The following is a 14182-nucleotide window of genomic DNA, read 5'->3' as shown; positions in this document are numbered from 1 at the left end:
CTTTCTTCGCCCGAACACCGTTGTTTCAATTACGATCTGCCACCGGTTTTGATCATCGGCGGCATCACTGTAATAAGAGGCCCCTTTGATTGCGCAACGTTTGAGAGATTGTTTGATTTGAGGAAAAACTTCTTTGCCCGGGAAGACCGCTCATTTCCTCGAGGTGAAGTCGTGCAGTTTCAATTTGAAGCATCCGCAGTCGAATGGTAAATGTAGCAAGATCGAATGATGTGACGGTGAAGGGGTTTGCGTTGAGTGAAACCTTCAGATTTCAGAGGGGAGCTTCAGGCGTTTTAAAACGCTCAGAATCATGAAAAGCAATAAGAAATTTTCTAATTTTTCATAGAAAGAATGCTAAAGTTCACGAATAAGTTCGTGACGTTCAGATTTATTCGAGTTAAGTTTTCTGGCATGGGTATCAATTTTTAGGCCAAGAAGTCTTTTCAGAAAATAATTCACAAGATTGTAAAATCGAACGCTCTAGATCGATAATTTGCCAACGAATTCCCTATGTAGTCACCACCGTGAATACTCAATTTTCGAATTCAAAACACGCAGTTACTCCAAGCTAATATGCAAACATTATCTTGAATCTGGCGCTTGGGGTTAGCCCTGTTTCTATGCCAAACAAATTCAAAAATTAAATTTAGAACTTTATAGCTGGTTTCTTGTGTATACTCAACACGAATACGATACGAAGAAGGGGGAAGTTCTGGCCAACACCACACACAGCTAAAAAAATTAACGGAGGACGAAACGTGGGCAGCGACAAGTGACAAAAACAAAATAAAACAGAGGCGATGCAGATCAGATGACCAGAGGAAGGGGGCAATTTTTATCAATGAACGCGCCAGCTTTTTGATACCCAATGCATGAACGGCATCCTCTACCCACTAGAGGACCCTACATATCATCGCGGCAATTAAAAAGCAAAGAAGGCACTCTTAATCGCCGTTTGGCTAACCTCGGATTAATTAATCACTCGGCCGTCAACAATGATGCATTTTTTCGATGAGCGAGCGCAGTTTAAATCGCAATTAAAATTGAGTGAACGGATAATTGAATCGAAAAGTGAACGTAAAGCGTAACTTGTGTGTGTATGTGTGTGTGTGTGTGTGTGTGTGTGTGCGCGCGCGTGAATTACTCTTATTCAAGCTGCTCTTCTCTCATATTTTTCATCGGGATTTTTTGTAATCAGACACAATTAGGCGGACATTGCGTTGCGTAAGTTTATGTAGTAATTCCTCAAGTCCTCGGCTTAATACCGAAACAATGTGCAATAATAATAAACGATAAGATACCACTTATCTAAATCTTGCACTTAGTACACACCATAGTCGGTTCTGACGATTAAAATTCAGTGAAAGGGACGTGTCAATTGATGATGTTCATCAAAATGCGATAGCAGTATGCAGATCAAGGTAATTCCTCAAAAAACAAACAAACAAATAAATTATAATATTTGGCTTGTAGAACTCGGTTTTCCTGGTTACAGGAGGCGCCTCGGATCCCTATGGGAGAGCCACAGTGGAGGCCCTATTGAAGGAGGGGGCGCGAGTGGTGATCTGCGACCTCCCCACCAAAGACCTGCACATCTATGGTGATGAAAAAGCCATATTTTTACCAATCAATGTAAGTCACATTTAAATAATTCTATACAGTGAAAAAAAAATCCTTCAGGCTTCGGAGGAGGAAGACATGAAAACCCTAATCTCAGTAATTCAAGACAAATATGGAAAACTCGATGGAATCGTCAACTGCATTGATCAGTACAAGGAAATTGACGTCACGAAAAAAGAACCTCCCAGCATGAGGGAGTTTGCAGAGATTGTCCATGTAAGTACTGAAGTCGCTTCCCCTGACGCGACTCCTTTAAGTAGTATTTTATTAGGAGAACGTTCTGGGACCGTTCAACATCGCCCGCTTCCTTATTCCACTCCTGTCCAAAAACATTCCCAAAAAGAACGGTGGCAGGGGGATAATCATCAACATGTCGAGCGCGGCAGCTTTCGAAGGGCCCAAAGGGGGCTGCGCATATGCGGCTAGCAAAGCTGCGGTTATACGCATGACTGAAGCTTTAAGTCTGGATCTGCAGGGCATCCAGATCAAGTGCGTGTCTATTGTCACCAACTATAAAGTCGACGGTAAGTTTTGAGGGATTTCAATGAAAAATGTTCAAGTTCTGTGCCTACAGACGCAAAAAGGAGCAGTGGTTTGGGTGGCTGCTTCGACTTAGAAGGTAGCAATGGAGAGACGGATGATACCATTGGAGATGAACCCAGGAGATTTGCGCAACTAGTGAAGAAAGTCATACAGAGTTCTGCGATAAATGACGCGATTATAAGACTGGAAAAGGTATCGACAAATGGGACTTGACGGGGTTTGTTCTTGTTAATTGTTAATTTAGTGTATTAAACTGTAAAGAAAATTTACTTAAAGACGATTTGCTTCAATAAGTGCGATAGACAGTACTCTGCACAAGTCCAATGGAGTTAGTAAGACAATATATAGTAAATTTGATGGGCGATTGAATGCACATGCAAGGTGATGCAAAAATATTCTTGAGTCAAAAAATGTACTAAAAAATTTCAAAGAGACGACTGGAACTGGAAGTCTTGGTAAAAAAATTAGGCAGTCTCTTGGACCGCTGGAGCTCTGCAGGAACATGTTCAATGCTAGACCAAAGCGGTCCAGTTATTTGAAGTGGATTGGGGGCGACGCCCCATCTAGCACATGCATAGTGTGCAATTGGCCTTATTAGACAAAAATAAGAAACTGAAGCATATTGTAGAAGTGTGAAATGTTTTTGGTGTCTGCCGTAGCGAAATTGTATGTGAATGTAAAGTCAATTATTATTCATTACATTATCCAAAAGACTGAACTGCTCATTATTTCACCACTGCTATTCAGTGTTACAATGTGAAAGAATGTTGGCAGAAACTATTCTTCAGTGGAGAGAAAAACTTTTTTTTATTGTCAATGACAGTGCCTGTTGCATGTTTTCCATGCAGATGGGTCTATGGTGATTAGAGGAAGAATTTCACTTTCAGATTTTCCCTTCGAACACTTTGAATTCTAGAACCCCAGACCTAAATCGTCATTTAAGCCTAACTTGACCTTTGACGACAATTAAACAAACCACGGCACTTAGGCAAATATCTCATGTTGTATATTATATGAATAGCGGTGGTCTCGAGTACGCTAATTAAGAAACACGACCCGGGCGTTACACCTAATTAATAGCTAAAAGAGAATCTTGATAAGAGTTTTAGTGCTCTACGGTTGACGATTAGCATAAAGTTTGCAGATGCATTGAGCGTCTCCCCCCTGTCCTCCCCCCCTCCTTGGGTTCGGTGCATGGGACCGAATGAAACAATTTCTAATGCGAGAATCACGGTCGGATCGGCACCCCGCCGCAATTGATTGATGTTGCCAACATCGGAACTGACGGCTCTCGATACCTGGCTGATTGGTTTCCAGTGATAAATGAGATGTGGCTCGGTCCGCGGTGTGAGATACCGGTTAAGACAAGATAAATTACTAGAAACATGGACAATTTTACATTTTAATAAATAACATCGATCCGGACGCCTTTGATTTGTTATGCAATTTTTTCTTGCCCTCCCTCATCTTCTCACGTCCAGCAGGACCATTGTGCTCGGATAACGGGCCTAACAAGGTGAAATGATTATTTCGCTAAACGAAAGCACCTCATTATTATAATGGCTTCATCTCGAGCCCGTACCACAGTCTCGTTTTTGCGGGAGATTAAAAGTAAATCAACGCTGGCAGGCACGGCATAGAGTCCGCTCGTAGGAGTCTTAAGACAGCGACTTAACATACATTTACATAATTTTCTAATATTTCGAACTCATGTTATTCAAGAGAGGAGGAAAAGGGGCACGATACGGCCGGGATTTAGTGTGTACGCGTTGCATTAAAATCGGCTTTCGATTTATCGAGCTTATTTCCTATCTCATTAATCGTAGCTCCTTTTTTACTCGCACTTCGATCGTGACCACGAAAGTCCATGATTTTTGCGTAAATATTTGGCTAACGACCCGATCCGCGATAACCATCTCTACACCTGTAAACGGGCATGCAAAGCAGGTTGTCACGACAACGTAATTGTCAATTCAGAGGTGATTTGCGTTCGCAATGAAGCCGGGAAATTGAAAAGTGTTATGGACGTGCGTGAAATTGCGTTGACAACGGTGACTTCAACTGATGTAGACCCTGCTTTGGAGCCTCCCGGAGTTTCAGCAATGTTGATATGTTGTGGGTATGTGATGCATCATCGTAATTGCTGCCGAAAATCCAAACCAAAAAAGCTCCAAATTACGCTATTTTGCCCCAATTCAACCGACGTAATAACTCGTATGGTGACTGAAACTTTCATGGTCGAATTCCAGAAACCGGCACCCTGTGTAAGTGGGCTCCATCTTGCACGCCCGCTTCCAAATCTCGTCCAATCACCCAGTGGAACGAGACCCGTAGAAAATGGCCAAAGGCATTGACACGTGCGTGATGATAGTCCAGACCCACAAGCCGCAAAAGTGTAACTGAATCGGATGCTATTCGGCTTTCGACTTTCCGAAAGCGTTGACGGCCCACGTGGCCACATTGATCGCCGGCAGGAAAGTGACGATTTTCCTGCCTGGATTTTTTGCGGATTTGATCGCGAGTGATGCAGGTGCGTCGCGACGCGCCCAACACGAAAATTATCGGACAGGTGCTTTGTAGCTACAGCTGTAGCCAACACTAAGATAGTGTTCTTTTTACGTGGCAAGCATATAGCGCCATGTGATTGGTTACAGGGTGAGTAAAAAAGCAGCCTCTTTTTCATTCGCACTTCAATCGTGACCACGAAAGTCCATGATTTTTGCGTAAATATTTGGCTAACGACCCGATTCGCGATAACCATCTCTACACCTGTAAACGGGCATGCAAAGCAGGTTGTCACGACAACGTAATTGTCAATTCAGAGGTGATTTGCGCCCGCAATGAAGCCGGGAAATTGAAAAGTATTATGAACGTGTATCGATGACTCAACGTTATTCTAGGTAAAGCACCTGAAATTGCCTGAAATCGAGTTCCTCATTGTTGTTTAGCCGGGGTCATAAATAACGACGTATCCCCACGGGTTATAGATCGGGAGATTGCCGTTAGCGACTGTTGCCCGCTGACCGGAGAGATCTCTCGGCCTATTAGTCCGGGCCACAATACGTCAATTAATAGGACATTAAAATTCATTGTCCTCCCACAATCCGCTTTGATTTATCAATTTTGATCGAGGTTTCAATACGTTTCTTGACGTGCTCTCCGTATTAATTGCCATTTTTAAATGTCAAGGCGAGCTCTATATAAATTACATTAAATGCCGGACATTAATTAAAGATGAGCCAATAAACTGAGTCAGTGAATAGATTTGATTATGATGTTCGAAAGAACGAATTTCGATACGTTTTACATAACGTGGAACACTATCGGATCGAATCTCCCATTACCGTCGCCGTAAAAATCATTACCGGAGGAATTAACATTTTTAAGAACAACTTCAGATACGAATCTACGCCGTGGACCCAAAAAAGGAATTCTCGAGATTGCCTAGCCGAGTTCTCACACTAAGATACTGTATCTGGCTAAAAATTTACTGAACCGTGTACGGGACGAAGCCAAATTTCAAACCGACTCCTATAAGGAGTTGGCATTTGCTTATCGATATTTTATTGATCTCTCCAAGGAGATTTATCTTTGTGTATCAATTCAATGCTCCCAGGTTGAACGACGTTCGGTGGTGAAATGTTTATATTCCACTGTGCCTTGAATTTATAATCGATCTGCCGCTCTGATACTAGAAACCCAACAAATTTACTACGTCGCTTTTGCATGATTCCAGCTACTTAATTGATCCCTATCGCTCATCCATACAAACATGCAGCAAATGAACACCCGCATATTAGTCAATCGGAAGCTCAACTTCCACAAATCCCGAAAGAACCAGGCTGGATTTATGCTTGACTAAGAAGCCGTAACAGTACTTCGAAATCAAAGCTTTTACCCTTTCAATGATTGATAAATTGGGACTATTTTGAATCCGAAATTCGAACTTTAAAATCCACCTCTTTGTCAAGAATTTGAGTATTTTTAGCCTTTAGGCCCTAAAAAGTAATTCTAGATTTCTTTGCATTATTATGTAAATTGAATTTAAAATAATCACATTTTTAATTGAAATAGAAGATAAGACCTTTTTTAGAAATTTAGAAGAAGTCCTGCAAGCTTCTTCCATGTTTCACAATGTACTCACCATGAGCAAATTGAAAGGACTCACCCTCCATATATGCTGTTTCATCTTATTAAATATCGAGCGGCGCCATGAAAATCAATTACCCAGTATAAATAACAAACAGGGTAACAGCCGAATTTGGCATATGAGTGAAGTTAAAAACCTAATAAATAGTAAATTTTTGAAGCCTGTGGTGACTTTTCTTTTGACACAAAGAGGTCAGAAATTCACCATATACCTACTAAAATTTGCCATTTATCAAATTTCTAACCTCACTCATATGTCAAACTTGGCTGCTGTCACTGCCCGTTATTTATACCGAGGCAAAACAGTGATTGATTCGACTGGGATACGTTTAGCGACACGTTTAAATGATTAAAAACTCTTCTTGATTCTGCGTCCTAAAGAGATTTATGGTCGAAAACGGCCAATCATGTCCGTACACGTATTATAATTTGTAGATCCGGTCGGAGCATGACTGGAACAGTTGTGGCCGCTTTGTTGAACACATCGGCCGGCCAGTATCAATTTACATGTGATTACGGACTATTTTATGCTATCGAAGGCGCTGAAAATTGCAGAATGGGCCCAATTAACACCGGCCGCCGCGGACGTAAGTAAATAGACAACCGGTCTCTTCTACGCGAACGACAGGGTCTTGCGATTCCTCTCGAAGTTCCCGAGCCCCTGAATCGCCCTTCCTCGGAGAAGGGGCCCGAAATGAAAATCTTGATAACGGAAAATTTTAAAGTATGTGCCGTGGCTAGCTTTTAGCACTTTGTCGTGTTAGATAAAACCTTTAATATAGTGTTATGTGTGTGGAGACGTGCATAGCGAAGGTCCATATGCGGACTGTTTATGCGGCAATGTCCGTCATATCTTAAGTTAATTTGAGGAATATCGGGCCGTCCGCCGGGGCTTTAATTAGGCTCACTGAGGTGAATTAGTCCCCCGATAGACGTCTTTATCCTGTCTATCACACACTCGTAAACGTGAAGGCGAAACTGTTATATTTTAAATGCTAGATTTGCATAAAAGGCTAATTAGCCGGTTTATAACCATATTCGAGGATATATATGGTTTTGGAAACTCAGACCCATCAGGTTTTTGGGACACGATGGAATTTCAGAAATTATGACACGTGTATAATGAATGTAAACCGACTTGTTTGCACTAAATTCTCGGCGATTTCGAATTTTTTATATTGCTCGTAAACGTACGCCTACACAGAGAGGACATAAATTACGAGAGTATCATCTCGAATTTGAATATTTTATGCGACGTGTGCTTTATCGTATTATCTAAAAACGCTTTCCGAAATTTAGGCAAGCAAAAGTCGAGAAATCTTCATAAATTTGAATAATAGTTGCATAAATTAAAAAGCAGCAGAATAGGAAATCTATGATGACAGCATAAATAGAATGCACAAGACCATCAAATTTTCGCAAACACAGCTACATGTCTAAATTGAAATTGTAGTGTTACCACGAAGAGACTAAACGTACGAGACTGGAAACAGTCTTCCGCGACATTCGTTAAAAACTCTGGGTCTTAAGAAGATCAACATGAAATCAGCGATCAGAACTAGTGAGATCTACAAGAACCAAAAGCAGACTAACACCAGGAATCAAACCCTTTACATGTGCTGGCGTTTGCGTACCTTTGGCCGTTGCAAACGAACCAAAGAAACAGATGAGAAACTCGTTTCATCTGCATTACAATTCCAGCCACACATTTGCAAATTGAACCCTCTCTGAGAACAAATGGAACCACGAAAGCATTACGAAGATTGACAGCAAGAAAAAGAAACATAGAACGTATTTATTCAAACAACGCATAGAATGACCCTTCATACCTCCTGCTAAGCCTCCTCACATGGGAGGATAAAGACTTTTCGGGATAAGAAAATTCGCTACAGTTCGCAAATCACAGAAATTTTGGTTTTGCATTCATATCCCTATTCAGGTCTCCCTTTAGAAAAATTACTGGAATTTTTGAATGTATCACGGCGCGCGACAAAAAAGGGATATTAATCGTTGCCGAAGTTATCATGCGAGACCGTTTGACTTCTTGGTTCCAGATTCCTCAGAAACCAGACCATTTGTATCAGGTGCCCATCTCGTGTTCTACCGTTCGTTTAGAGAGCCGCGTGTGTGGTCTCGGACCCGAAAAATACAGCCGATCCTCAAACAAAACCAAAATTTATATCGTTGTGACCCAAAATGTCGAAACCGGACCTTGTAGGTGGCGACACACGACACGATAGACCATCATAAACTTTGTTATTAAAAATTTACAATGCTCCTTCTCGGCTATAATTGGTTTTTAAGAGGTTTTTGGCCCCGCCAGAGGGCGCTAAGACTGTTAAGCGTGACCGTTAAACTCGGTTTATTGCTGTGACAGTATTAGGAGCCTGATGATGTCCTGAGTCGAAACCTCTCATTACAGCCTTCACGTACTCGCTTTTTACCAACGAGGACGTTTAATGGTCGCGGCTACTCTGAATTCATCGCCACAGACATGATGAAATTTTAATTTTCGAAAAAAGTCACTGACCAATTAGGTTTCGCCTAATTGCAACGGCTCTATCCTTTAATTTAAATCGCGTCCAATTAGAGGGATTTTTTCCAATTAGCCGAGGCCGTGAAAAACACTTTTATTGCCTCTTATCGACGTTTAATTGGCGACATAAATCGAGTCGCGCTCGGGAAAACAGCTCACTTAATACAAGATCAAATGGAGGAAGAAAATCTATGCTATAACTATGTGTTATACGAGTGGAAAGGCGTGGGCCCGCAAACCTTGCAAATGCGCCTGTGCGCAAACCTTATTACCAAACTGCTGCTTGCAGTTTATTAATTATAATTAGAACGATATTTAGAGCAAACCACGTAATACACTATGTTTAAATACTCCCCTCAATAATTTAGAAAGGGATGGACATTTCCAACGTGAGGTTGTCACTATTTTTTCTCCTTTTATACAGGGCGTCCCAATAACAATGGTACCAATTGGGTGCTGGCGGGTAACAAAACACTGGCGGCCCGGCACCGAAGCGAAAAGCCGGGCTCTCCGAGCATGTCATTCAAGTTCGACCCGAATCCCGAACATTCAAGCTCGACCGAGAAACTCTACAGGAGGAGGGCGTTCCCCAGTGTTCAGATTTAAGAGGAAGGCCCCGCCTGTCCAGATCCGAAAGATGATGACCTAGCAGGTGTACAAAGGGGGAATGAGATCCCTGGGGAATGTCGGCCGTTCAGGTTCAAAAATGGGACCACCGCTTTGTTTTCAGACCAGTGGTCGTTTCTACATCTATTTGACATCAGTGCTATCAGGGTGGCTTTGTGCATCTTCCATATTTCTCGTATTTGACTCTAGCAAAGAGGCTCTAATCCCGTTAGCTGGGGGAGGAACAACAGAAACGTCAAGATCTGGTTTCATAATCCAAAAGAGATGAGTCGTTTTGAGAGTAAACAAACAGTCGAAACTCTGTTTGCACGGAATTTGAATGACAATGCTGTCGATACGTTGGCGGACCTAATTTGTACAAATATTTCTCCCAGTAAAGTCCGGCTATTAAACAGGTGTTAAGCGTAGGATCTAATTTTCTTTTCTCCGGCTGAGCACGTTTACATCGGCAATCGAGACCAAAGTCCTTTGCGCCTGCATTACCAACATCTCTCGCAACCAGATGTAAATTCAACCATTACAAAGAACGTCGAAAACGTCAATCAACTTGTCAGTGCTAAGTGCACAGTTGTGCGTATTTATATAGCACAAACAATAAATATTTATCCAAGTTAGATTCATCTGAAGACGGTGAACGGTGCACGGAATTACTACTTATAGTCGCGGTCTAAGTTTAAGCAAACAGAATTGACATATTGGAACCCTGTGCGTGGGAGATGGTCGCCACGGCCGAAGGAATTTCCGAAAGTACCTACTCCACATAGTTGATTTACGAGAACATTCATCTCTCTAACGACTTCACTTGCGCAGCAAATTGATTCCGACTCTTGTTACTTGATAATTAAGTCATTTATCTTAGAGAGCTTCAAAAACATGTGCGGACTAAATTAATTTTATTCTGCCATCCGGGGTCAGCAACGTCATTAAAGAGAAAAGAAACTAAAAGGGGTATGACACCCGCTTTGTGTATAGACTTAAGGAACTCATCGTAACGATCAAATTGGGACGTTTTTCAGGGCAATTGCTCTAGAGATTCCGGAGATACTGGCCGTTAAAGTGGCAGAAGTTGGTACACCATCCTTCTTTAGAATTTTGGGAAAAATTTTAAAAACCGGAATGTATCAACATTTACCACTTTGCCTTGATTTACAGCGCATTAGTGGCAGCAGTAATTCGTCACTTGCGAAAAACTAAAAACTCCTGAATCTTCCTAAATTCTTTTTGGCAATTTTGTTTTTGGTAGATCTTGTCGGTTACGTCAATGGAATTTAAACTGAAAAATCAAGAGAATTTTGAAAAAAATATTAAGTTGTACAGGGTGCCAGCTGTAGCGTCATATACTTTAAGAAAAATACAAAAAATAAACTGAATTTAGTCACAGTGAAAGATAATAAAATAACTAAAATTATTGAATTTTAGTTGGATTGGATCTTCTTCCTTCGCAAATTATGTCCGCTACGTTAATGGCACTTGCTTTCACAAAAAGAAGACGATGGAAGAATTTAGAAATAAATATCAAGTAGAGAGAATTAGAAGGGTCCAGTGGCGGCGTAGGAAAGCCATTTTTCCAAAGCTAATAAAATTCGTGAATAAGCTGTAAATCCTTGTTAAGATCGTCAGGGTGGCCAACTTCTATGACAATAGCTTGCCAGATTTCCGAGATGTTGACTCCCAAAATTTTAAAAAATGATAAAAGGTAGGTGGTATCTTTTAGAACTCTTGAGGTGCTGTTTTTAGTCTAATCGAACGATTTGGAACGCCGGATAACTAAAATGAGGTCCTGGAACAGCATTTTCAAAGACCTTCATTTATAAGAGCTTTCAAAATTGAGAAAATAAGACTTAGTATGAGCAATCACACCTTAGAAACGTAACGTGACGCTTCCAAATTCTAAGATCCTCATAGAAATTCTTGAGGTATGTTCTGAGAATACCGAGTTCACTGTCTTGAGACTCGTAGATTCCATTGGACGCTCATAAGTAAATTGTTGTAGTTGGTTCCGGCGTCCGAAAACTCCTCGACGTGCGCCTAAAAAGTCATTTAGCAACATGCCGAAGATGTTCAGGCATCCGACTTTTATTTTAATTGATTTTTGAGTGCCGTGGCATTTTACTTAATTAGTAATTAAAAACGTGATGCTATCGGTGGCGACAACTTTATTCTCTAAGGGAGTCTTAAGATATCTAAATATTATGTATATTAAGAATGTTGTTGGAAAAGTTTTGCGCCTTGTGCCATGCAATCGGTACCATTTTTGGATGGCATAGTCCATTTGTTGTATTATGTGAAGAAGAGTTCCCGCGACAGGCTCGACTACAGCACCTTATTCGTCGCCGAAGCCAGTCCCTATATAAGTAAGCGGGCAGTATTTTTATGGATTTACAAATTGGTCTTGCGATGATCTAGTTCGCCATAGTTTTAATGGTCTTCGAGCTCGCATCAGCGTGCACTTCGGAATTTTTACGACTTTCATCTGTCTGAATTTTTTTTGCTCTCCCAGTTGTCGCACCTCGACAGTGGGTACTTCCAGGTACTGGGCAGTTTATGGACCGACGTGCCGGTATGGACGGACATGGGGCACCCACTAGGTGGCTTTCGGGAAAAAAGCTGGCCATCTATTTCTTTTGCGTCCCGCATCATCGATTTCCGTCAGTACCACCACACAGCGACGGTTCTGGGAAATAATTAACGGGCGACTCGCGACCGAAACTCGGTTAAATCTTCTTTGAGCCAAATAAGGCCAACTCTCGAGGAGCGTTTTTGCCACATAATCTCAGTGGGGCTGACAAATGCCCCATGGATTCGCCTTAGACATGTTTTATTTAATTAATGAAGTAAACCCGACGAATGCGGCGGCGGCGGTACCCCACTCGTCACGTATAATCTCTGATATTTAAATGGGGGCCGCGGGCTTTTGCGGGAACTTTCCTAATTGCCGCACTGCAGTGGTGCCCTACACGCACCCCAAATATCTAACATAATGACCGGGTTTCTATGCCCAAAAGCCATGTCTGGCAGTAGTCTAATGACGGTTTTCAAGGGGCAGTGATACACATAAAACTCTGCTTTATAGCCTTTTCAAACGCGAGATGCAAATTGCCCTATCGTCGCACCATGGCACATTTTCAAGATTTTCTGGTCAATATTATTTAGCTACTAACCTCGATACTAAAATAAGGTATCAACTATTTGCAATGCCCAACACATCATACTCAACAAGCGCACGTGGAGTATAATATTGTTACGCGGATCGGTATCTTCGTATTTTCAAAACTGACCCTCAATTACAGAATATCATATCGATTAAATTTTTTTGTATATTTTGTCAACCTAACCCATTTCTTTCAAAAGATCATGAAATTTATTTTTTTTCCAATTGGGACCAAGACTCGTAAAAATGGTGTGCGTTGGAGGGCTCGGTTGGTTCTAGGCAGTTAATTAGCGCCAAACCAATTACGCCAGAACGAGCTCGTTCCTATTAACCCGGTAGAGAATGAAGACACAAACCGGCGGCGCGATAACAAATCTGGTCATCTCGTTTATGTAAATTCTTTAGCCGAGTTCCGCGGTAGTACCGCGCGGTAGCCGCCCGATAATTATAAAATAGTGTTCCAGGCCGCGTGCTCTTATCAGATCCGGCGCGGTAATTGACTCATTACACTGGTACCCGGGTACCATCTTTTTAGCCTAGGTGTGCGCTAGTAAAAAACTTGCCGCTGTTTAGATAAGGGACCGAGAGAGGTACTGCCTTGTTACCGTTCCGCTCTTGTGCCGATTATCTTCCGACCGGACCCGGCGATAAGTCTGCAGGAATTCTGCCGGGTCTCGGAATAAGGTACTCGAAGTACCATGAGATATCAAAAACGGAATTTCTTCTTAAGTACCATGAGATCAAACACGGAATTTAGTCTAATTTGCATCAAAAGTCACAGGCTCTATAACAATATACATATGTAAATAACGTAGAAATCGATGGAAATAGTGATTGGTACTTAAGTGCTTCTTTTGAGACTCAGTACGTCCCCGTCTCATAAAATTCACTTCTTCAAAGTATTAACAATGTTATAAAACATTTCAATTCCTACTGAGATTTTGATTTCATCATGCTTTGGAGGTTTACAAGAGCTTTATGTTTTCCTGCCAAAAAGGGATCATTCTCCGAAAAAAGAGAAGTGAAAAGGCTCACAACTTTCTTCCATAAACTAAAAGAGATATTACAACTCAGCTCACCCAGACGATTAATCCAAGAACGGATTCCCGAGATATTTGAGCGAAGACTTTTTTACGTTGACATGACCAGTGACACTTGTCATTATAACTAACGCAACGTTGTCATTGAGAACGAATTTAAATAGTCCTCTAAAGGGGCTTAGAAACATTTACCTAGGAGGTTTTGACCTGGTAGTCGTGCCGGATGTTTGCCTCAACTACTGGCGTTTTGTGAGCGAATTTGATTGTAGATTCCGCTAGAGGACGTTGGCATGCAGAAATCAGAGAGATTCAGGTCTGGCGGTCGCAAAATTCGTTGAGTCGTCGAAAGAAAAAAATGACAAACGGGCTTCTCCCATGAATGAACGAAACGAAGCGATTAGTATGCAACATGTCCCCATCTGCGAGACCAAAAAGTAAATCTCGTGTGTGATTAACGAGTGCCGCATTATTCAAATCCGAGTCGAAATTGTGGGTCACGTCGTGACCGAGGAATGT

The 14182-nt window shown here is 41.6% G+C and overlaps 1 protein-coding gene across 2 annotated transcripts; it reads left to right on the top strand.

Annotated features, from left to right (window-relative positions):
- The first annotated feature begins 812 nt into the window (after positions 1 to 812).
- On the top strand, positions 813 to 2820 carry LOC136411447 (3-hydroxyacyl-CoA dehydrogenase type-2-like). 2 transcript variants are annotated; one of them, XM_066394021.1, is made up of 6 exons: positions 813 to 1421; positions 1474 to 1632; positions 1681 to 1836; positions 1892 to 2144; positions 2195 to 2380; positions 2440 to 2820. In XM_066394021.1, exons 1-5 carry the CDS (start codon positions 1410 to 1412, stop codon positions 2374 to 2376), a joined length of 762 nt encoding a protein of 253 aa, XP_066250118.1. In that variant the 5' UTR covers positions 813 to 1409; the 3' UTR covers positions 2377 to 2380; positions 2440 to 2820. The 2 variants fall into 2 exon arrangements, with proteins under 2 accessions (XP_066250118.1, XP_066250117.1); XM_066394020.1 differs by having other exon boundaries at positions 815 to 1421; positions 2195 to 2820.
- Positions 2821 to 14182: the final 11362 nt, after the last annotated feature.

This window comes from Euwallacea similis, chromosome 10 (genome assembly GCF_039881205.1).
Source record: "Euwallacea similis isolate ESF13 chromosome 10, ESF131.1, whole genome shotgun sequence".
In the NCBI taxonomy this organism is placed as follows: Eukaryota; Metazoa; Arthropoda; class Insecta; order Coleoptera; family Curculionidae; genus Euwallacea; species Euwallacea similis.
This window is presented reverse-complemented; position numbering and strand designations above follow the sequence as displayed.